At 25.8% G+C, this 20,816-nt stretch overlaps 9 protein-coding genes across 9 annotated transcripts; 5 read left to right on the plus strand and 4 right to left on the minus strand.

Annotated features, from left to right (window-relative positions):
* The first annotated feature begins 218 nt into the window (after window positions 1-218).
* Window positions 219-4,013, plus strand: T552_02544 (hypothetical protein). The gene is made up of 16 exons (XM_018371080.1): window positions 219-348; window positions 393-471; window positions 513-964; window positions 1,011-1,189; window positions 1,233-1,567; window positions 1,616-1,739; window positions 1,781-2,015; window positions 2,057-2,326; window positions 2,370-2,598; window positions 2,647-2,778; window positions 2,822-2,919; window positions 2,965-3,412; window positions 3,454-3,561; window positions 3,606-3,649; window positions 3,695-3,803; window positions 3,847-4,013. The coding sequence occupies exons 1-16, from the start codon at window positions 265-267 to the stop codon at window positions 3,966-3,968; spliced, it is 3,048 nt and encodes a 1,015-aa protein (XP_018225243.1). The 5' UTR covers window positions 219-264; the 3' UTR covers window positions 3,969-4,013.
* A 143-nt stretch (window positions 4,014-4,156) lies between these two features.
* Window positions 4,157-4,742, minus strand: T552_02545 (hypothetical protein). Its single transcript, XM_018371081.1, has 3 exons — window positions 4,657-4,742; window positions 4,350-4,603; window positions 4,157-4,303 (listed from the first exon to the last, which is right to left on the minus strand). Exons 1-3 carry the CDS (start codon window positions 4,694-4,696, stop codon window positions 4,184-4,186), a joined length of 414 nt encoding a protein of 137 aa, XP_018225244.1. The 5' UTR covers window positions 4,697-4,742; the 3' UTR covers window positions 4,157-4,183.
* A 47-nt stretch (window positions 4,743-4,789) lies between these two features.
* Window positions 4,790-6,342, plus strand: T552_02546 (hypothetical protein; the record flags this gene model as incomplete). Its single annotated transcript, XM_018371082.1, has 8 exons — window positions 4,790-4,975; window positions 5,022-5,090; window positions 5,135-5,252; window positions 5,314-5,420; window positions 5,464-5,836; window positions 5,885-6,020; window positions 6,067-6,129; window positions 6,174-6,342. The coding sequence occupies 8 exons, from the start codon at window positions 4,790-4,792 to the stop codon at window positions 6,340-6,342; spliced, it is 1,221 nt and encodes a 406-aa protein (XP_018225245.1).
* A 905-nt stretch (window positions 6,343-7,247) lies between these two features.
* On the plus strand, window positions 7,248-7,857 carry T552_02547 (hypothetical protein). Its single transcript, XM_018371083.1, has 4 exons — window positions 7,248-7,300; window positions 7,351-7,451; window positions 7,495-7,629; window positions 7,678-7,857. The coding sequence occupies exons 1-4, from the start codon at window positions 7,288-7,290 to the stop codon at window positions 7,810-7,812; spliced, it is 384 nt and encodes a 127-aa protein (XP_018225246.1). The 5' UTR covers window positions 7,248-7,287; the 3' UTR covers window positions 7,813-7,857.
* Window positions 7,858-7,992: 135 nt separating this feature from the next.
* On the minus strand, window positions 7,993-8,720 carry T552_02548 (hypothetical protein). Its single transcript, XM_018371084.1, has 6 exons — window positions 8,657-8,720; window positions 8,563-8,609; window positions 8,475-8,519; window positions 8,251-8,426; window positions 8,120-8,204; window positions 7,993-8,080 (listed from the first exon to the last, which is right to left on the minus strand). Exons 1-6 carry the CDS (start codon window positions 8,676-8,678, stop codon window positions 8,039-8,041), a joined length of 417 nt encoding a protein of 138 aa, XP_018225247.1. The 5' UTR covers window positions 8,679-8,720; the 3' UTR covers window positions 7,993-8,038.
* A 36-nt stretch (window positions 8,721-8,756) lies between these two features.
* On the plus strand, window positions 8,757-9,835 carry T552_02549 (hypothetical protein). Its single transcript, XM_018371085.1, has 5 exons — window positions 8,757-8,914; window positions 8,956-9,098; window positions 9,142-9,386; window positions 9,431-9,593; window positions 9,635-9,835. The coding sequence occupies exons 1-5, from the start codon at window positions 8,791-8,793 to the stop codon at window positions 9,797-9,799; spliced, it is 840 nt and encodes a 279-aa protein (XP_018225248.1). The 5' UTR covers window positions 8,757-8,790; the 3' UTR covers window positions 9,800-9,835.
* Window positions 9,836-9,908: 73 nt separating this feature from the next.
* Window positions 9,909-12,389, minus strand: T552_02550 (hypothetical protein). The gene is made up of 5 exons (XM_018371086.1): window positions 12,053-12,389; window positions 11,651-12,005; window positions 11,472-11,607; window positions 10,734-11,418; window positions 9,909-10,687 (listed from the first exon to the last, which is right to left on the minus strand). Exons 1-5 carry the CDS (start codon window positions 12,345-12,347, stop codon window positions 9,954-9,956), a joined length of 2,205 nt encoding a protein of 734 aa, XP_018225249.1. The 5' UTR covers window positions 12,348-12,389; the 3' UTR covers window positions 9,909-9,953.
* Window positions 12,390-12,465: 76 nt separating this feature from the next.
* On the plus strand, window positions 12,466-13,967 carry T552_02551 (hypothetical protein). The gene is made up of 6 exons (XM_018371087.1): window positions 12,466-12,759; window positions 12,808-12,992; window positions 13,040-13,222; window positions 13,264-13,408; window positions 13,451-13,565; window positions 13,614-13,967. Exons 1-6 carry the CDS (start codon window positions 12,511-12,513, stop codon window positions 13,919-13,921), a joined length of 1,185 nt encoding a protein of 394 aa, XP_018225250.1. The 5' UTR covers window positions 12,466-12,510; the 3' UTR covers window positions 13,922-13,967.
* A 16-nt stretch (window positions 13,968-13,983) lies between these two features.
* T552_02552 (hypothetical protein) lies at window positions 13,984-20,764 on the minus strand (the record flags this gene model as incomplete). Its single annotated transcript, XM_018371088.1, has 23 exons — window positions 13,984-14,337; window positions 14,381-14,635; window positions 14,684-14,872; window positions 14,914-15,638; window positions 15,680-15,942; window positions 15,987-16,496; window positions 16,541-16,710; window positions 16,757-17,318; window positions 17,362-17,429; window positions 17,476-17,616; window positions 17,658-17,716; window positions 17,760-18,175; window positions 18,219-18,349; window positions 18,399-18,452; window positions 18,494-18,738; window positions 18,778-19,031; window positions 19,080-19,368; window positions 19,411-19,627; window positions 19,680-19,877; window positions 19,922-20,268; window positions 20,315-20,406; window positions 20,450-20,645; window positions 20,698-20,764. The coding sequence occupies 23 exons, from the start codon at window positions 20,762-20,764 to the stop codon at window positions 13,984-13,986; spliced, it is 5,802 nt and encodes a 1,933-aa protein (XP_018225251.1).
* Window positions 20,765-20,816: the final 52 nt, after the last annotated feature.

A 20,816-nucleotide genomic window follows, 5' to 3' on the forward strand; every position in this document is an offset into this window, starting at 1 on the left:
TTGATGTTTATAACTAATATTCGAAATATTTATATTTTAAGATTCAGGCCATTTTATTTAGATATTATTCTAAAGTGTAAATATATTTTTAAATAATTATATATGTTAGTAACTATTTTAAAAGAAATATTGGATTTTTTTATAAAATGTCGATAAGTTTAATTTTAAAAAATTAGAAAATTAAATTATTTTTGTTTTTTATAATTTTGATATTTAAAATTATTTTAGGGACTTTTTTATTTTCAATTTTCAATTTTTGGATTTATGGAAGAATTATATAAGATTTTTGTAGCAACCTTGAGTTCAGATCCCAATGTTCGAAAAGATGCAGAATCGCAGCTGAAACATGTAAGTGGTCTTTAGTTTTATCTTAAATTAGTTTATTTTTGAAGTTTTCTGTAGTTTCAGGCTTTATTGGTGTGGTACTTGATGTTATTACGACAAATGATGATATTTCTGTAAAACAAGCTGGTATTCTTTATTATAAAAATATAATAGTTAATATAGAATAGCTTCTATTTATTTGAAGAATAGGATTGGGCATGCTTGGGAAGGAAATAATTCTGATTTTAAAATTTCAGAGAATGATAAAGATCTTTTTAGAAAACGATTATTGCCAACATTATTGTTGGTTCCTCCAATAATACGTTCTCAGATCGCGTCAATTATTGGCATTATATTATCATCTGATTTTCCAGAAAAATGGCCAGATTTTATGGATAAGGTTATTCAACTGCTTAATTCTCAGGATGTTCATTGTATATATATTGGATTAATAAGTTTTTTGGAAATATCAAAAGTTTACAGATATAGATCTGGAGTTCGAAGAACGCCTTTAGATATTATTATTCAAAGTGTATATCCTCATTTAATAGAAATAGGAAGCAGAGTGGCTGGAGAAAACAATCCTATTGCTTTTGAAATGTTAAAAATCATTTTGAAATGTTATAAATTTCATATAACGGTTTCTTTCTCGATTTTTTATATTTTTGAATGTTTAATTGTTTTAGCTTGAGCTTATTCCTTATATTCAGGAGTCAATTGTTCAATGGGTTACATTATTTTTATCTGTAATTGCAAGAGATTTACCAATAGATTTGATGGAAAATAATTTAGAGGATCGCCAATCTAGTCCTTGGTGGAAAGCTAAAAAATGGGCATATTCTAATTTGAATTGTTTATTTACGAGGTTAAATGGATACGTATATTATTGTATATTAAAAATTGTTTAGGTATGGTGAACCGTCAAAGTTATCTAAAGATGCGTTGAAGAAATATAAGTCCTTTGCAAAAATGTTTTCAGAGAATTTTATTCCTGAAATATTAAAAGTATATATACAGCAGGTAGAACTTTGGAGTGAAGGTAGAATTTGGATTAGTCAACGTTGTCTTTGTTTTTTAAGTGCATTTTTTGAAGAATGTATTTTTCCGAAGTCTACTTGGACTTTAATTAAAGACAAATATTTTTATTTGGTTTCGCATTTTATATTTCCTTTATTTTGTATAACTGATAGTGATATTGAGCTATGGAATGATAATCCTGTCGAATATGTTCATAAAAATAGCTGTATATATATATATATGATTAACTATATACAATTTCTAATTTTATTAGATATGTGCGACAATTCTTATTCTCCTGCAATTTCTGCGACTAATTTTTTTATTGCATTAGTTGATAATCGTAAAAAATCTACTTTTATGGGAATTTTGGAATTTATAAATAGTGTTTTAAATACGTATGTTTTTTTAATATGTGAAGATTTTTATCATATTTTAGATATCAACAAGCACAATTTGAAGAAAGGAATATTAAAGAAAAAGAAGCTGCATTGCGGATGATTGGAAATATATCACATATTATTTTAGCTAAGAATAGTCCTATTATAAATATGATGGAGGATTTTCTTGTTGTTCATGTCTTTCCAGAATTTTGGAGTCCTTATGGTTATTTAAGAGCACGTGCATGTGAGATTATGTCTAAATTTGCGGATATTCAAATTAAAAACCAAAATGTGTAAAAGATATGTTATTCGTATACTTCTAATTTTTTTAGAATATTGTACGAGCATATGAAGGGATTATGACATGTTTTTATGATTCAGAAATTCCTGTTCGTGTTGAGGCTGCGTGTGCTTTACGGTTTATGATTCGAGATAAATATGTGAGAGAAATGATAGCTTCTCGTATTCCTCAAGTAATACAACAATTGCTTGATCTTACAAATGAATTGGATATCGATACTCTTACTACTGTAATGGAGAAATTTGTTCAGGTTTTTTCTGAAGAACTTGTACCTTTTTCCGTTCAATTAACGGAACAATTGGTAATATTTTTTGTTTTTTAAATTGTGAAATTAATTAAAACAGAGGGATACTTTTTTAAGAATCGTTCATGAATCCGAGAATTATTTTGCGGATAAAGATTCTGAGTTAATTGAGTATAATTATATTGATGATAAAACTACAACTCTTATGGGAATTTTAAATACACTTGCTACTTTGGTATGGAATTTAGAAAAAGCTCCTGAAATTTTGTCTCATATAATTAATATTATTTTACCTGTTATAACTATTACTCTTGAAATTGAATTAGTTGGTTAGTAAAATAATTATTTCAAATAGGAATTTTATTTATTATATTTAGATCTGTATGCTGAAGTTTTTGAAATTATTAATAATTGTATTTTTTCTCTTAAAACGGTTTTTCCTGTAATGTGGAATATATATGAATTGTTGTATAAGACGTTTAAAAGTTCTGGTATTGATTATACTGATGGTATATTTGGTTTTTTTGTTGAGTTTTAGAATTAATTTTTTAGAAATGTTTCCTGTTCTTTATAATTATATTTTATATGGTAAAGAAGAAATAATATCTAATTCAACATATTTAACTATTATATATGATATAATAGAAACTGTTAGTGTTTATTTTATTTATTTTTTATTCTAAGAATTTTTATAGATGTTTGCGGCAGAGGAATTTACTATTCAGGATAGAATACATGCTTGTAAGCTTATAGAATCTGTTTTTTTAAATTTAAAAGGACATGTGGATCATTATTTACATTCTTTTGTTAAAATAGCTATGAATCAGCTTATATGTGATACATGCAGACTGTCTAACTATAGAATACATCTTATAGAAATTGTTATTAGTGCTATTTATTATAATCCTTTAATTACACTTCAATATTTAGAAACTTGTGGTTGGATAGAACAGTTTTTTAATTATTGGCTTTCTGATATTGATCGATTTTCCCGCGTTCATGATAAAAAGCTTTCCATTGTTGCGATATGTAGTCTTTTATCACTGCCAATCGACCGAATACCCAAATCTGTTCAAAAAGAGTTTTCACGTCTTTTTCGAGAACAATTAAGGTTGTTTCAGACTTTACCTCAGGCTATAAAGGGTTAATCACCTAATATTATATTATTTTTATTGACTTTTTAGATAATGAAGCTATTGAAAAGTCTTTTTTGGATGATCTTGAAGCTTCGCCAAGGAGTGAAGATTGGGATGATATAAATAATCAAGCAGATCTTGAAGATTTTGATAAAGGTTAGAAAAATTAATATATAATATTTTTATTTATTTTATTTAAGATATAGAAAAAAATCATGATTACTTAAATTCTTTTTCTCAGGAAGTATATTTATTTATGTGATTTAGAACTTTAGCTTATATTATGGAGGATTGGTTAACGTCAACTACTGATGATGATGATTATTCTCTTGAAGAGCCTTTTCACACCTTGTTAGATAAAATTGATGTTTATGCATTGTTTAAAGACTTAATTAATGGTAAATTGTGATTTAATTATTATTCGAAAATTAATTTTTTAAGAAATGCAACAATATAATCAGATAATATATAATGAAATTACGAAAGATTTGTCTCAAGAATATTATTTAATTATTCAAACAGTTATGAATCAAGCTTATGCATATACGATCGAATCGAAATAAGAATATATATTACTGATGATAAAAAATTGCTTTGGGTTGGGAAAATATGTTTTAATTTTATATTCTTTTATTTTTTATAGAATATTTTGAGATTTCAAAATTGACATGATTATTTTATTTGTAATATTTTTATTGATTGTAATTTAATAAATTTATTGAAATATGATAATATAAATCAAATATTTTAAGTGTCAATTTTTTATCATTTTTTTATATTATCCAAAAGAACTTCTATATTTCTCTCTTGCTCTATTTAGAAGCTCTTCTTGTTGTCTCAAAAGCTCTTCTTGGGACATTCCAGATGTTTCAAGTTTGGATTGTTTTTTTTCACGTGTCTATTAACTTTTTTAATAAAAAATATAATTTATGCCTTTAAATTACCTTTTGTTGTTTTTTATGATCTGAAACTATTTGCTGGATTTCATCAATATAATTTTGAAATCCAAGTTCTTCAAGAGCTTTGATTACATGTTCTGCTGCAATTGTTTTTTTTGCTTCTCTTTCACATATTTCATTTGCTTCTGAAGATATGAGATGGACAAACTCTACACAGCATTCAATTAAAAGATCTTTTGTTTCTCTTGCAAAAACAAGATCAGATGGTATCATTTTTGAGACAAGTTTTTGTACTGTTGCTATAAATAGTATAAATATATTTCAAATTATAGTGATCCATGAGGTTAAATACCTTTTGGAAGTGAAAGTTCGTCATCTATATATCTATCCATATGAATAATAATATTTAAGTCGAAATTAAAATATGTTTATCACGTGAAACCGTTTTAATTTTATTTGGAATTTTGAAATAGATAAAATGCTAAATGACAATTCTTGTTGTTGATAACGGTGGTTATTCAATTAAATATGGCTTTTCTTCGGATGATCTTCCAAGAATTTCGCCAAACTGTATTGCAAAATCAGTTTTTGAAAGAAAAACATATATAGGATCTCAAATTTCAGGATGTAAAGACTTTTCTTCACTTCGTTTTCGGCGTCCAATTGATAGAGTGCAGCTAAATATAACTTTATATGCATTTTTATAACTAATTTTAGGGCTATTTGGTAAATTGGGAATCTGAAAAAGTAATATGGGATTATTTATTTTCTCAAAAAGACTTTAGGGTAGATTTTTTGTCTTTGATTTGTTTTAGGCTTTTACTTGATAGGTTGATTATAGTGAAACATCTCTTCTTGTTACAGAACCTCCCTATAATTTTCCTCAATTACAATCAGCTTATGATCAAATTATTTTTGAAGAATATGAATTTCAATCATATTACAGGTGTATTGGTATACTAAGATATTTTTTATAGAGGAAACTAAGTTTTATAAGCTAGTTCTTTAGTACCATGGAACAATAGTGAAATCTATGGGACATCAAAAGAAATGAATAGGCCGCGAGAATTTGCTCTTGTTATTGATAGTGGTTTTAGTTTTACTCATGTAGTTCCTGTTATTTTAGGAGATATTCAATGGAAAGCTGTGAAAAGGCTAGTATTTTTTGAGTTATAATATACATATTTATATTTTTAGGCTTAATGTTGGAGGAAAACTTTTAACAAATTATTTGAAGGAAATTATTTCTTTTAGACATTATAATATTATGGAAGAATTTTCTTTGGCAGATCAGATTAAAAAATCTTGTTTTTTTGTATCTTCTAATTTTAATGAAGATATAGAAATAAGTAAAGGGAAAAAGCCAGGAAATGTTTCAATTGATTATGTTCTTCCTGATTATAGTACAAATGATCAAGGATTTGTTTTAACGTCGAATTCACAGAGGGATTTGATTAAAGAGAGACAAATTTTGACCTTAAAAAATGAGAGATTTATTGTTCCTGAAGTAATGTTTAACCCAAGTATAATAAGTAATATATATATATATGTATGTTTGCATTTTGTTTATTAATTATTAGAGTTATCTCAAGCGGGTATTCATGAAGCTATTATGCAATCTTTGAAGTTAGTAGAATCTGATTTTCAAGAACTTTTTTTAGCAAATATTATTCTTGTTGGAGGTAATTCATTTTTTAAAGGATATTCTGAAAGACTGTAAGATGATATAAAAAAATAATGATATAATATTAAAAATAAATAGTAAAAAAGAGCTTCAGTCTTTAGCTCCTGCATATTGTAAAATTGTGATTTATCAACCACATAAGTAGCTAAATTCTCTTTATTTATTATTATTTATTTGAATATTAGCCCTGATACATTTGCATGGGTGGGTGGTTCTTCTTTAGCTTGCAATACTAAAATATTTGATGAAAAAAAAGTTACAAGAGCTGAATATATGGAATATGGAAGTAATATTTTTTTAAAAAAAAATGGGTTAAATTTGAATAAGGAATGTGATTTAATTTCATATGAATAATAAGAAATTATTAATATTTTTTATAGATAATATCTGTTTTTGATAATTGAATGCGACATTTTTTTGTGTGTATTAATAAATAATCGAACGATTAATATTTTAGGAGTTCTTATAGAACGCGATATTTTGGAGTATTAATAAGTTGTAATTTGACAAATAATAATGGATATTAATTTTATTTAAATGTTTTTAAAAGTATATGATTTTTTTTTTAAAATATATATTACTTACAATGAATTTTAATAGTGTATTTTATATAAAAAATGTTAGTCTTTGTAATTTTATACGTATTTATGATTTTTTAAAGATTAGTTCCTATAGAAATGATATTTTTATATTATATGCAAATAGTTTAATTTTTAATTTTGAAAAATTTAATATTTATAAGTTTTTGAATTGTAATTCATTTTTATTTCTTTTTAAATATATATGAATTAATATATTATAGCAATTTAAACTAAATTCACAAACTTTTTTTAAGTATATATATATGTAATAGAAATTGGTTTATTTTCATAGAATTTTATTATAGTTTATAAATAAACAAAATTAAATAATTATTATATTAAAAGTAATTTTTCAGAATGTTTTCTTTTAATTCGTTTATTATGATTGCTAATTATTTAATATTAATGCTAATTATAAATTTTTGATATCTTGAATTAAAATGAATTTGGTATATATATTTTAAAAATATTGAGTGTAATATACTTTAAAACAAATGTTTATTTAAATAATATTATAAATATTATATAAATACACAAACATATTTATATAATATTTATAATATTATTTTATTATAATAATTTCTTTGTAAAACATGAGATTATGTTTAAATATATCTCTTGTTGTCGAAAATTTAAGGCGGATTATTTTGAAAATTTTATAAAAATAAAAGAAATATTAAGATATTAAAGGTAGCTAATATATAGTATTGTTCAAAGTATGAGTTGGAAAGGTAATGAAGAAAAAATTTGGCATTTTTTGAAAAAATAATATTTAAATTAGAATATGTTGATACGAGCCTTGTTGGAACTGGGAAATTTGATAAAGCAGCTATATGTTCTCGAGAAGGTAACAGTATATGGGCGTCTAGTTCAGGATTTGATGTAAGTTTACGCGTTTGTATTATTTGTTTTTTTTATTATTTAGTTGAAATTAAATGAATTAACTGCTCTTGCATCTGGATTCGATAATCCTTCACAGGTCCAAGCATCAGGCTTTTATTTATCGCAACAAAAATATGTAACAATTCGTGCTGAGGATCGAAGCATATATGGTAAACAGGTTAGTATTAGATTTCCTAATTTCAGATGTATTAACATCAATATTAAGGGATGTGAAGGTGTTTATTGCGTACGAACACATAAAGTTATTATTATTGGCCATTTTCCTAAAACAACACAAGCTGGAGAAGCAGCCAAAATTATTGAAGCTCTTGCAGATTATCTTATTAGTGTGGGATTTTAATGATATTAGAGTAGAATTATGCATTAATTATTTATTCTATTTGTTATTACCTTTGAATAAACATTTTGGTTAAGATAATGGTCTTAAAAAATCATTTTATTTTTTCGTATTAAAAATTTTGTAATAATATTTTTTTAAATAAGATTCTCATTTTTGAATATTTTAGGCGTTTTTGTAAGAGTTGTTTTTAAGTTTATATTTTATAAAATATCGGAAATAATAAATGTTATACAGGTATTTGATATACACCTATTATTCTGTCCAAAACCTTATTATGTTAGTAATTTTTTTTTTATATGTCATATACTTTTTTGATAAAAGGAATTCTTAAAATATGTCCAATAATAGGAAATCGTGCTAAAAAAGAAATTATAATTGGAAAGAAATCACCACTAAAATTATTAGTTATAGTATACTTGCTTGTTTTATGTAACTAACAAGAGATTTATAAATCCAAATGTTTCAATAATAAATCCGAAAAATGGTTTTTTGAAAAAAACTAAAAGTATCCCAAAAAAAAAGCATACAGATCCTCGAAGTTTTTGTTTTCTTGAAAAAAATACCAATGTTTTTATAAATCCAATGATTAGTATAAGTCCTGAGATAAATAAAAGCTAAAATACATAAATTAATACTATAATTTATGTATTTTATTAGATTACATTTCCAATAATTAATAGATTTGCATCAAATAATGTAATTATACCCTATAATATTATAAATAGATATTATATGAATAAAAAAATATACAAGTATTATAAATCCTATTCCAAGAGCCGTTAATGTTACTCCAATTTCTATTTATATATTAAATAATAATATTTTTAAAAAAATATAAACTTACTCTGATTATCTGTAAGCCACATATTTAATATAGAAAATTATATAGTTTGAAATTTTATGAATACACTTTTTCATAAAATGATCTCGAATTTAGTTGTATTGTTCGACAATGGAGTTTTAAAAAAAAATTGATTTATGGATATAAATGAGACTCAATTTACTGATGTCCATCGAATTCTTCTTCAACATTTTATTGCAAAGAAGAGTATTTTTCAAGAACAGGCATTGAATTCATTGCTAATTGCTATTTCTATCTATGGTAATTTAAAAAAATTGAATATTTTAATTGAATATTTTTAGAAAATATATCTATAGATTCTGTTACAATAAATATAAGCACTCTTGAGTTATATATTTTTGATATTAATAATGTAATTACTTGCTTGGATTTAGAAATTCAAAAAACTATAGATCAATCTACTGGTATAGTGATTTGGATATTGGTAACATCTTTTTTAAATCATATTTTTCTCTAAATAACATAAGATCAATACTTCTTCTGATATTTTTAGTCAATTATCAACTAGTTATACTTTTTCTGAAGTTGCTTTTTTTAAGCAGCTTCTTGATTACATTTTAGTAAAAAGTAACACTCGTCAATTAGAAGTTTTTTCTATAACTTCTACTCAAGCGCTAAGGGAATCTAGTTTAAAGGGTGTAGGATTATCTAAGGTTTCTGCTGAAGCTTCTTTAGCTGCATTTGTTGAGGAAGGATGGCTTTCAAAAACTACGTAAATTTTCTATTATTATTCAAAGATAAAATTAATTGTTTAAGGCGTGGGACTCGTGTATATTTTACATTGTCCCCTAGATCCCTTTTAGAGCTTTATCCCATAATTAAAACATATATTGATGAACCTGAGAATGACTTTGATCATCAAGATTTTAGAGTACTTTTGCTGAAAAGATGTAAAGCATGTCATAATGTGGTTACTCAAGTAATTTTTGAATATTTTTATTTCAAACTGAATAATTTAAGGGTTTTCGTTGTTCAAACATCAATTGTCCTATAAGATTCCATGAATATTGCTTTAAAGTATACATGGCTAAACAAAAAGATAAATTATGTCCTGAATGTGGGATAATATGGATGGAAGAAAATTTTGTTGGTGACAAAGCAGCAGAAAGAAACAGTAACGTTTGAAATAATATAAATGATCCTGATTTGTTTATAAATTTGTTTATATAAATATATTTGGGTTTTTAAATAAAATTATATATATATATTTTTATTAGTTTATCATAGTGGTAAATAATAAGTAATATATATATGTATGTATGATTTGAAAATCTGGACATTAAATATCTTCTATTTCTTTAATTTCTGAAATTTCTGACGAGTTTGTTGTTTCTTTTGTTCTTATTGCTGAAAGTGAATCCATAATTTCACTTGAAAAACTTAAATCTATTTCATCTATTAAATCCCATACAATATCTTCCGCTATTTGTTCAGTATATCTTTCAAAAAGGGGTATCACGGCCGATCCAAGTGGAACATCTTTAGGGGGGTGTTTAAAAAGAGGGCCAAAATTTAGTCTTACTATGCCTCCATGATACATACTTACAGCAGGATAATAGCCTAGCATTCCATCATTTATATCTTGAGCTTGTATAGTTTGTGAGTTAGGAGGCAAAAATGCATAAAGATCTTGAAATGCTGTCCCCATGAATTTTCCATTTTTATAAACTTTTATAAAAGAATTTTTAATAATAGGTGGAGGAGTAGCAGGTTTGACTGCATTTGATGCAGGGTTCATTAGATCTTCCATCTCTTTTGAAGGTATATATTCTAATTGTTCAAAATAAAGCTGTCCTTTGTAACGAATAGGAATTCTATCCCGAAAAATATAATTTTTTAATAGAGATGAATTTTTTGATGTAGTTTTTGGGAAAGATACATGGAATCCAATTACATCACCTGTACCAAATGACTCCATAAAATCACGTGGTCTAGACATATGAACTTTTTGACCTCCTTTATCTCTCAAAGCATAAGAATAACCATCAAATCCAACAGGTGCATCCAAAGAAGCTTTATGGATTGGAATTAATATAATTTAACTATTTCTAAAAATTACCTTCTCTTCGAGCTATCCCAATACGTACAAATCCTCCTTGATCTCCATTTCCTCTCTCAATAATGAATTCGAAATACCAGTCTCCTTCGTTCATACAAACATTTGCTCTTGCCATCCTAAAACCTTTCTCTGTTGTTGCTGTCATTCCATCTCTATCAAAAAATACATGTTGACTAGTATCATTCCAGCTAATTCTTGCTCTATAAGGAGGTAATTCAATTTGCCTATACATAATATTTGGCATAAGAGGTGTTGCTTCACAAGGAAGATATCGAAATGCTTTTCTATTGAATGGTTGATCTGTTAATGAATAAAATTCTTGATTTATATTATTGTTTTCAACTCTTATAAATGTAGGTAAACGAGGAGTTGAATTGAAATCAGAAGGTCGATAAGGAGGCGGTCGAATTCTAGGAAGAATAGACATATCGAAAATATTGGTATCTAATACTTTGTCTTTCTTTTTTATATGCGATTCTTTCTTTTTCCAAGTTTCTTTTCTCTCCCTTGGCTCTTTAATATCTTTTTTGTTCTCGGGATTTTCTTTTTTTATATTACTAGAAATATTTTCAATAGAATTAGAAATAATAGAAGAATTTTTTAAAATTTTTGTATGTATGTTTTCGTCATGATATATTGAATTTTGTCTTTTACGAGATGTATTTAATGTTAATTTGTGTGAGCCCTTATTATATCTTTAGATGCTATTTTTGGAAGATAATAGATATTAAGACTTACAGAAGTGTATGTTGATCTAAATTGAAAAAGATTTGTATCTATTAATGAATAAGGACTATTTTGAGATCTATTCCCTTCATCTTGAGCTCTAAATGCATCTTTACTTGATAAAAGTTGACTTCCAAGTGTCGATTGCCTAATTAATAATTAGTTAAAGTAAAGAAAAATATTATTGATACCATGAACTAGCTTTTTCTTTATCAATGCACAAAATTTTCCAATTAAAATGATTTTCTAGAAAAGGAACAATATCTGCTTTTTTTGTAAAAAAATATTCAAGCCTAGTTAATTCTAGATGATTTTTACTAGAAATCATATCTTTCGTCCATTCTGGGTGGTCTGATATTATTTTTTGGGATGTAAGGTTTGCAATAACGCTTCCACAAATAGCCTTCCATGATGCTATTGAACGGTGAAATTCTTCAGTATTAGTATTACTACATAAACTACAAACTAGTGTATAGTTTATTAAAAATGGTAATACTTCTTTTAAAGGTGACCTAAAACATCTAGCATGAAAGAAATTCTTGCAAACTAATGTTTGAGTATCTTTCAAGTAAATACATGTTAAGTTTAATTACCTTTACATTGAAAGTCTGGCTCATCTAAAGTTCTATCTTGAGCACAGTAACAGTATACATGTTCTAGATTTATTGTATGTGTAGAATTCCATCTTAATTCATCTGGATTATAGCTTAATACAGGTTTTGGTGGTAAATCTTTTATAATATGATCAATTTTCATTGTAGTCTGGTTTATTTTTTCTTCAGATAATATTTTATCATTTAATTGTTTTTCAGGATTTATGTTAATATTTTTTTCATTAGAATCTATATTCATTTCCAAATTAGGATCCTCTGAAATACTTCCCTCCATTTTTATATTAGTTATGGATAAATATGTTTTTATATTTTTTAGATTTTAAAACGTTATCGAGATAAAATTTAAAGTTTCATAAAATTTTAATATATTTTAGAAATAGTTAAAACATATTAAGCTTTTGTATGATTTTTTTTATGAAATAATTTTATATTGTAAAATGAGGATAAAGAAATATAGAAAGGAAAAAGATTATAAAAGAAAAAAAACTTTGGATGTTAAACTTTCTCAAAAAATTCTAAAAATTGCTCAGGAACAACAGGAAGAGTTTGATGATAAATCTTCTCAAAATAACAAAGGTTCCCCACCAATAGAGCTAGAGGATATTGAATTTTTATCTGAATCTTCTGTTGATTCTGATTATAACCAGAAATATTCTGATTTTGAAGATATTGATTTTGAAGAAATTGTATACTTTTTTATTATTTTATTTGATTTTTTTAATCTTGATTGATAGGAAATTGATAAATCTGACCAAGATTTGTTTGATAAATTTTTAGATCTTGAACCAGTTTTTAAAAAAACTATGGCAAACCAAATACTTGGTAAAATAGAGGAATGTGATTCATTTATAGGATTAAATAATAAAACATGTTCTATTTTTTCTTCTTTACCTCAGAAAGTTGTCGAAGTTTATACCAAGTAGGTATTTGTATTATTTTATATATAGTATTGATAAATAATCTAAGAGTGGGTGTACTTTTATCAAGGTATAAATCTGGAAAACTTCCAAAAGCATTTAAAATAATACCTTCTTTACGAAATTGGGAGGATATTTTGTTTTTGACATCTCCTGATACATGGTCACCTAATGCATGTTATGAAGCAACTCGTCTTTTCGTGAGTAATTTGAAATCTTATCAATTTCAAAGGTAATTTTTTAGAAAAAAAAAAAAAACTGAGTGTTTAATAGATTTATATCTGCCATACTTTTTAATAAAGTTCGTCAAGATATTTTAGAGCATAAAAAACTTAATTATCATCTTTATATGTCTTTAAAAAAAAGTATTTATAAGCCTGCTGCATTTTTTAAAGGTTTTTTGTTTCCTATTTGTGAAGTATTCTTCATTTATTTTTATAATTTTATAATGTAAAATTAGAGTAATTGTACATTTAGGGAGGCCACAATTATAGGTTCCATCTTATTGAAAGTTTCTATTCCTGTTCTACATTCTGCTGCTGCTCTTTTACGATTATCAGAAATGGATTTTTGTGGTATGTTTTATAATTTTTAATGGTATTATTTTATTTTATTCTTACTAGGTTCAACGTCATTGTTTATTAAAATATTATTAGATAAAAAGTATGCCCTTCCTTATAAAGTTGTAGATGCATTGGTTTTTCATTTTATGCGATGGAGGTCTTTGCAACGACCTTTAGTTGTTATTGAACACCAGTCTCTATTGGCTTTTGTTCAAAGATATAAAAATGATCTTACACAAGATCAAAAGGATATTTTATTAGATGTAATAAAAGCTAAAGGGCATGAAAAAATTGGACCAGAGGTAAGAAGAGAACTAATTAATAGTATCAATAGAAGTGATATATCGACTAAATTTATGGAAATATAAATATTTTATTTGAAAATATGTTATAACATTATATTTATGCATAACAATTAATGGGTTTCCTTTTATGACATTAATCTTATACTGTGTATTTTTTTGATACAAAAAGTATCAGATATTACAATTATATTGACAAGTTCTCCATAAATAGTCTGAGGTATTATAATATTAGTATTTAGTATTCCTTGTGTGTGTTTGGACATAGTTAATCGTTTTAAAACATGAATTCTATTAGATGTATGAGATGCGCATAATATATACCAGCCTTCTTTCTGAGGTTTTGGGAATTTTGGAGAATATAGTATATAATTTGGGTGATAAGGTTTGGAATCTTTTATCAGAGTTATATTTAAAAAAGATTTTTCTTTTTGAGAAATTTCTATAGTTATTATAGGTATAGTCTTTGCGACATTTATAAACTAATATTATTAGTATTTTTTATGCATTGGCATAAATGAATACCTCTATCATTTTTTCTTTAGGAACTTTAAGAAGTAATCCTAATTTTTCTAAATAATTTTTTGATTTTTTTGGAAGAGATTCTAGTTTTGTTTGTGATATTTGTTGTAAATTCATTGCATTTTCGTGATTTACACCTGGAAGTATAGATAGTTCAGATAATTCAGGCCATCTAGCATGTTTTATACATTGTAAAAGTGATATAAATTCCAAGCAAGCTTCTAGATAGCCTAGTTCGGTTGAAATATCTATATATGCCTGTAAATTATTAAAAATTGTATAAATATTTTTTTACAAAATTTTTACTTGTAAAATTCGAACACTTTGATCTAAAATGGAAATAGTATCTGTAATATAATCTATGATCGGCAAGTCGAAATGTTTTAAATGTGCTTGAATAAGAAGAAATGTTTTTACATGAGGATCCCATAAAGGTAGTGCCATTTCTTCACTTTTAAAAGGTAATTTTCGAGAAATTTCTTTATTAATAATATCCTTGTATAATTAGCTGCTAATTAATTTTTAAAACAGTTTACCTCATTGTGGCGTACTGATAATTCATCGAATTCTGATGCTTCTGACAAAAGTTTTAAACAGCTTTTGAAATTAATTTCAATTTTAATTTTATTTAATAAATTTCTAATAGTTTTATGAGATATATAGTAATAACTTGCTATTGAACCAAATACAGTCGCTTTAAGCGTTCCATTTTCATCTCTATAGATACAATTAGATTCTATAAGCTCATTGATAGATGTATTAATTATTTTCGATAAATATGCATTTATACTATTTTGTGAACTATCAGATAAACCATAGTATGCAGGATTTTTATGAATTCTTCGAAAAAAATATGTCCATGTTAAATAATCTATTGCATCTTGTTCTGAAGAAATTGTTTCATTAACAATTTCAGCGGAAATATGATCAGTTAAAACCTTATGTAAAGATGATTCCACAGGAAACCCTGCATGAAGAAAATGTTTATAAAAAGATTTTTTGGTATCTTGAATAAATATTTTTGCTACACCTGCCGTATCGAATTGAGGTCTTCCAGCTCTTCCAAGCATTTGAAGTACATCAGTTAAATTCATATCTTTATACCCTTGAGTTTTTGCATCAAAAAATTCCGTACCCTTTACGATTACTAGATGTGCTGGAGTATTTACACCCCATGCTAAAGTACTAGTTGCAATCAGAATTTGAATTTTATTATTTATAAAAAGCTCCTCTGATAGTTTGCGATCATTTTCAGTTAATCCTACATATTATTTTCAAATTAAAAATCTAATTTTTTCATACCTGCATGATGAAGACCAATACCAAAATTTAATGCATTTTTTAAAGATTCATCTTGAACCTGACTTAATATCATATCTAATTTGTGATCTGACATATGAAGAAATCTTTTTGGATTTCCTTCCAAACCACAATAAGCTATTAAATCCTGTGATGTTAATCTAGTTTGTCGTCTTGATGATACAAATATAAGCACAGGTTTATCAGGAGAATGATCAAGAATAGCAGAAAATGCTGGCTTGTTCATTGACGCCATTCTTTGGCAACTAATGAAAATTAGACATTAGATAATAATATGTTGAAAGCTAACTATTTATGGCCAGGAAATCCATCTATATATATTTTCAACGGAATTGGTCTTACAGAATGCCGAAAATTGTATAATCCTTCTTCTTTTATGCCTAACCAATCTGCCAAATCCCAAGCGTTTGCTATAGCAGTTGATAAGCCTATTATTCGTATATGTGACTTATTTTGAGTAGCTATGTAGTTCATACGTGATACAATAATTTCAAGTATGGGTCCACGATCATCTCCAAGTAAATGAATTTCATCTATAATAATTAAACATATTTCTTGAACATATTTCCTTTTTTTCCAGTTTCTACTAATACCATCCCATTTTTCAGGTGTAGTTATGATTATATTTGCTTCATATATTTCTTTAGAGTCTGGTGAAGTATCACCTGTCAATTCTATAATTTTTTTTTTCAATGGATTTGCAAATCTTGTAGTCCAGTCTTTTATCCTCTCTCGAACTAATGCTTTCATTGGTGCAATATAAATTATTTTAGATGATGGTTTTGTTTTAAATGCCCACCTAAGATTTCTTTAATATATTATATGTTAAATTTAATTATTTACCATAGAGAGAGCTCTGCTGCTATTGTTTTTCCTGATCCAGTAGGCGCACCTATTAAAACATTTATATTGGTGTGATATAGAGTATGAAATATTTGTGTTTGTATTGCGTTAAAAAAAATAAACTTTTTAGAATATATTTCTTCTAAAACACAATTATTCAATGCAGAAATCTAATATTCGTTATCAATTTTTTTATAGTTTAATATAAATAATTACTGGAAGGGGTTGGAGATCAAGTAACTCAGTTATTGAGTTTGAACTGTCCGGAAAAATAATGTTATTGAGAGATATTGGTGTCATTGTTTCTGCTTTTAGCCATTTATCAGAAATTCCCCAAATAAGTATTTGAGATGGAATAATGTCCGGTAGAAGGATAAAAAAATCCAGAGTTTCTTCCTTTTTCTTTTTAGAAAGTAGTAAATGATGAGAGTGTAAAATTTCTGAAGAATCTGAATTTTCTACCCAAATCCAAAAAAGCTCTACAGGGTTATGAATTGTGCTATCCCAAATAAAATCTGGCTGTATATCTAGTTGAATTCTTAGAATCTTCTTTGTAATTGGAAAAAATTTTGCATCAATTTTTATAAGAGGAAATTTATTGATATAATTAGATATAATTCCACCTAAACGGATATGATGGACAAGCATTCCAAGCTCCGTTTTGCTCATTCTTTTCAAATCTCTTATATTTCCAATATTGTTATGCATTTCCAAGTTTTGCAATATTTTAGTAGGCAGATTAAATTGACTTAATGGATGCTCGTGTGACCATATTTGTCTGAAATTTAGTATATATAATAAAATGTAGGACATAAAAAAACCTTTCAATAGATTTACAAACATTTAAAATAGTTAAAGCAGATTCCCAATTTCTAGATAATGCTATTTCCTATAATTAATTAGTTTGTTTTAAATTTATTGATTTTTGAACTTACAAATAGTGCTCTAGAAATTCTACCAGCATTTGTTGCTATATAATTTGAGTCAGATATTAAAGTAGAATCTTCTATTAGTGCTTTGGAAATATAACTTTGAAGTAAAATGTTTACTTTTCCTGGTGTTGAATCAATAGTTTCCTTTTAAAATATTAATTTGGAAAAGAAATAGTGAATAGTACTTTGATTTTATAATAGCAATATTTTTCTAAGAGCTGTTTTAATTCTTCATTTTCATTTTCTATATGCGTTAAAATTAAACGTGGAATATAAATATTATTAACCTCTATATTTCATTTGTGAAAATTCTGAACTCTTGCTTAAAATATGTAAGACTTCCTCTTCAGTAATATTCGATTTAAGTGACATATTGAAGTTTTCTATGTTTTCTCGGGAAATATAATAATTTGATGCTATTTTTCCTAAGTTTTTTGGACTTAGAAGTCCTGATTTTTTGTTGAAAATTATCATTTGCGTTTCGTATAGTTTTTTTGCTGACGAAATTATAAGTTCTTTTCTTCTTTTATATATTTGTGGATCATCATGGATATCTTTATGAGTTAATCCATATATAAGAGGATTCTTTTTCATTCTTATATAAAAATATGTATAACTCAGCCATGAAATTCCCTCTTCTACATTTGTTACTGAACCTAAAGATATTTCTGCGTTAAGATTGTCTGTCAATTTTTCCATAAATCTAGAATTGTAAAACATGTTATTTAATTATTTTAAAATTATACTTAGATTCTATAGGATGTTGTTGAGTTACTGATGATACATAATGTGCTAGCTTATCATTTGATGTAATAATATATCCAATACCACGGTCTTCATATTGAGGTCTTCCTGCTCTTCCAAATATTTGAAGAACCTTATAATTAAAATCAGAAAGTAGTTTTAAAATTATATACGAATTTTACATCTAATATACCTAAATCTACATAAATGCCTTTTTGTGGTTCATAAATCTGAGTCTGTTTTTTTAAGAGTATAATAATAAATATATTATACTTACTCCCTTTATTATAACTGCATATGCTGGTAAATTGACACCCCATGCTAATGTAGCAGTGCAGCATAGAATTCTAATGATTCCAATGCTAAAGTATTTTTCTACGATATTTCTGTCTGATCTCAACATTCCTGCATTATGAATTCCAAAACCCTTTTCAAGTAATTCTTTCATTTCTTTGTTTTTCGATTTAGAAATGTCTTTTTTGAAAAAATGGTAATGTGTATGATTTGAAGGATTAAAAATATCTTTTCATATTAGAAATATATATATATTGGAATAAAAACCTTCGTAACCGTCATTTAATGCTAAATTGAGAAGAGTTTTTGCTGTTTTGGTTGTTTCTTTACGTGTATGGACAAATATCATAACTTGGTGGTTATTTTTAACTAATTGTATAGCTTTTTCATATGTTACTAAATTCATATTTGTAGATGATATTTTTGATCCAGGTTTTCCTTTAACACCTAAAAAGTGTTGTTCTAATGGAACTGAACGAAATTGGTCTGAAAAATAAAATAAGCCATGGTAACAATTGACTCTATAATTTAATTAACATGAATTATGATGAACTAGCTCTAAAAATTACCCAAGAAATCTTGCTACATCGATATAATTTGGTAATGTTGCTGAAAGTCCTATAATTCTAATCATCGTTTGACTAGATTCAATGTATCTTTGTGTCCTTGCAATTAAAGTTTCTATAACAGTACCTCTTTCATCGTGAAGCATATGTATTTCATCAAATATTATGAGCTTAATTTTTTGTGTTAATCCTATATCGTCAACATTTTTTCTTGTTATAATATCCCATTTTTCCGGTGTTGTTACAAGAATTTGTGTTGAAAGAATTTCCGATTTTGTTAATTGTATGTCACCTAAATTTTATATTAGGAATATTGATTTGTGAATTTTTTTACCTGTAAGTTCTTGAACTTGGATATTTAACCATGATAAACGTCCTTTAATTTTTTTTACTATTTCTGATGCAAGTGCTTTCATTGGTGAAATATAAATAACTTTGAATTCACTTTTATTTATTTTAAAAAAATTTGGTTTAGGTTCTTTATGTGGAGATGGGTCTGAAAATTGAGATATCACCCGCATAATTGCAAGTATAGCAATATCTGTTTTTCCCTTGTTATAATTAGAAAATATATAGATGTAATAGAAAATTATGTGTGCTTACTGCTCCAGTAGGTGCACATATTAGCATATTTTCGTTTGTGTTATAAGCAATAGGATAAACTAATGACTGAATATAATTTAAAGTTTGATATTCTTGAAATGATCTAGAGCAAAGACTGTCCATTTCGTTTATAAATATTATTTTATTATCTATTTTTTGAGCTTCGTTAGGAGGTTGAACGGTGATTTCTTCGTATAACTTTTAAAAATTACTAATTGCTATAATACTTAATAATCAATTACTGGATAAATATCCCTTGATGAACAATGAGGTAATGAAAATTTAGTTCCAAAAATACTCAAAGAAGATCTTGTATTTGAATTTCCGTAAATATTTGGAAATGATTCTGGATTTTCATATGATTGATCTTTAAAAAATATGTTATCTTGATCATATCTTATTGTATTTGATTCAGATGCATTTCTATGATCTCTTCCTGAATAAAATATATTATTTTTACCTGAATTAGCTTGATTATTAATATCTAATACTTCGTTTTTAAGATTTTTAATATTTTGAATTATTAAAGTTATAAAATCTAAATTATTGTAACCTAAAATATTTAACAGCTCATTTTGAAGCTCAATTTCTAAATTATTACGTGTTAGTTTTAAGATATTTAGGATTTTCTTTACCATTATTTGTTGATAAAATACGATCTTTGATAGTAACAAAAAGAGGTTCTATATATAAAGATATATTTTTTTTTTCTATAGATTCGCAATAACTATATATTTATTTTCTGTATAAATGTGCATTGTTTTTCTTACTCTTTAACCTTATTTATATCTAATGGTTTTTTTATGCTATTAATAGTCTGCTCTTGGAAATTTGCATCATTTTTCAATTCCCTTTTAAATGAATTAATAATTATATATAAATCTGACAAATGTTTTTTAAAATTATTTCCATAGAAATCTTTTATTTTAATAAAATATAATTTATTTTTATAATTTTCATTATATTCTATTAAATGAATTAGGTAAATAGTACATTTTTAGTAAGAAAAATATCTGACCTCTGACTTTGTTTAGATAATTTTTCATTTCTTTTAATGAATTGGAAAATGCGTTTGTTGAATCCATTTTTTATGTTTTTTAATAAATCTTATTTGAAAATTTTATAGTTTAATTAAAT

This window comes from Pneumocystis carinii, assembly GCF_001477545.1.
Source record: "Pneumocystis carinii B80 chromosome Unknown supercont1.11, whole genome shotgun sequence".
In the NCBI taxonomy this organism is placed as follows: Eukaryota; Fungi; Ascomycota; class Pneumocystomycetes; order Pneumocystales; family Pneumocystaceae; genus Pneumocystis; species Pneumocystis carinii.

Coding starts and splice junctions, on each gene's coding strand:
- T552_02551 (XM_018371087.1), top strand. CDS start 12,511: ATGAGGATAAAGAAATATAGAAAGGAAAAAGATTATAAAAGAAAAAAA. Junction 13,409..13,450: donor TTTTGTTTCCTATTTGTGAA/GTATTCTTCATT, acceptor ATGTAAAATTAG/AGTAATTGTACATTTAGGGA. Junction 13,566..13,613: donor ATCAGAAATGGATTTTTGTG/GTATGTTTTATA, acceptor TATTCTTACTAG/GTTCAACGTCATTGTTTATT.
- T552_02550 (XM_018371086.1), bottom strand. CDS start 12,347: ATGGAGGGAAGTATTTCAGAGGATCCTAATTTGGAAATGAATATAGAT. Junction 12,006..12,052: donor GCCAGACTTTCAATGTAAAG/GTAATTAAACTT, acceptor CTCAAACATTAG/TTTGCAAGAATTTCTTTCAT. Junction 11,608..11,650: donor AAAGAAAAAGCTAGTTCATG/GTATCAATAATA, acceptor ATTATTAATTAG/GCAATCGACACTTGGAAGTC.
- T552_02548 (XM_018371084.1), bottom strand. CDS start 8,678: ATGTGGCTTACAGATAATCAGA. Junction 8,610..8,656: donor GTGGCTTACAGATAATCAGA/GTAAGTTTATAT, acceptor ATATATAAATAG/AAATTGGAGTAACATTAACG. Junction 8,427..8,474: donor ATCTATTAATTATTGGAAAT/GTAATCTAATAA, acceptor TATGTATTTTAG/CTTTTATTTATCTCAGGACT.
- T552_02545 (XM_018371081.1), bottom strand. CDS start 4,696: ATGGATAGATATATAGATGACGAACTTTCACTTCCAAAAG. Junction 4,604..4,656: donor CGAACTTTCACTTCCAAAAG/GTATTTAACCTC, acceptor TACTATTTATAG/CAACAGTACAAAAACTTGTC. Junction 4,304..4,349: donor ATCATAAAAAACAACAAAAG/GTAATTTAAAGG, acceptor AAAAGTTAATAG/ACACGTGAAAAAAAACAATC.
- T552_02544 (XM_018371080.1), top strand. CDS start 265: ATGGAAGAATTATATAAGATTTTTGTAGCAACCTTGAGTTCAGATCCC. Junction 1,568..1,615: donor ATATGTTCATAAAAATAGCT/GTATATATATAT, acceptor TAATTTTATTAG/ATATGTGCGACAATTCTTAT. Junction 3,804..3,846: donor GTTTAAAGACTTAATTAATG/GTAAATTGTGAT, acceptor TAATTTTTTAAG/AAATGCAACAATATAATCAG.
- T552_02547 (XM_018371083.1), top strand. Junction 7,452..7,494: donor CGTCTAGTTCAGGATTTGAT/GTAAGTTTACGC, acceptor TTTATTATTTAG/TTGAAATTAAATGAATTAAC. Junction 7,630..7,677: donor GAAGCATATATGGTAAACAG/GTTAGTATTAGA, acceptor ATCAATATTAAG/GGATGTGAAGGTGTTTATTG.
- T552_02549 (XM_018371085.1), top strand. CDS start 8,791: ATGGATATAAATGAGACTCAATTTACTGATGTCCATCGAATTCTTCTT. Junction 9,387..9,430: donor GGATGGCTTTCAAAAACTAC/GTAAATTTTCTA, acceptor TAATTGTTTAAG/GCGTGGGACTCGTGTATATT. Junction 9,594..9,634: donor GTCATAATGTGGTTACTCAA/GTAATTTTTGAA, acceptor GAATAATTTAAG/GGTTTTCGTTGTTCAAACAT.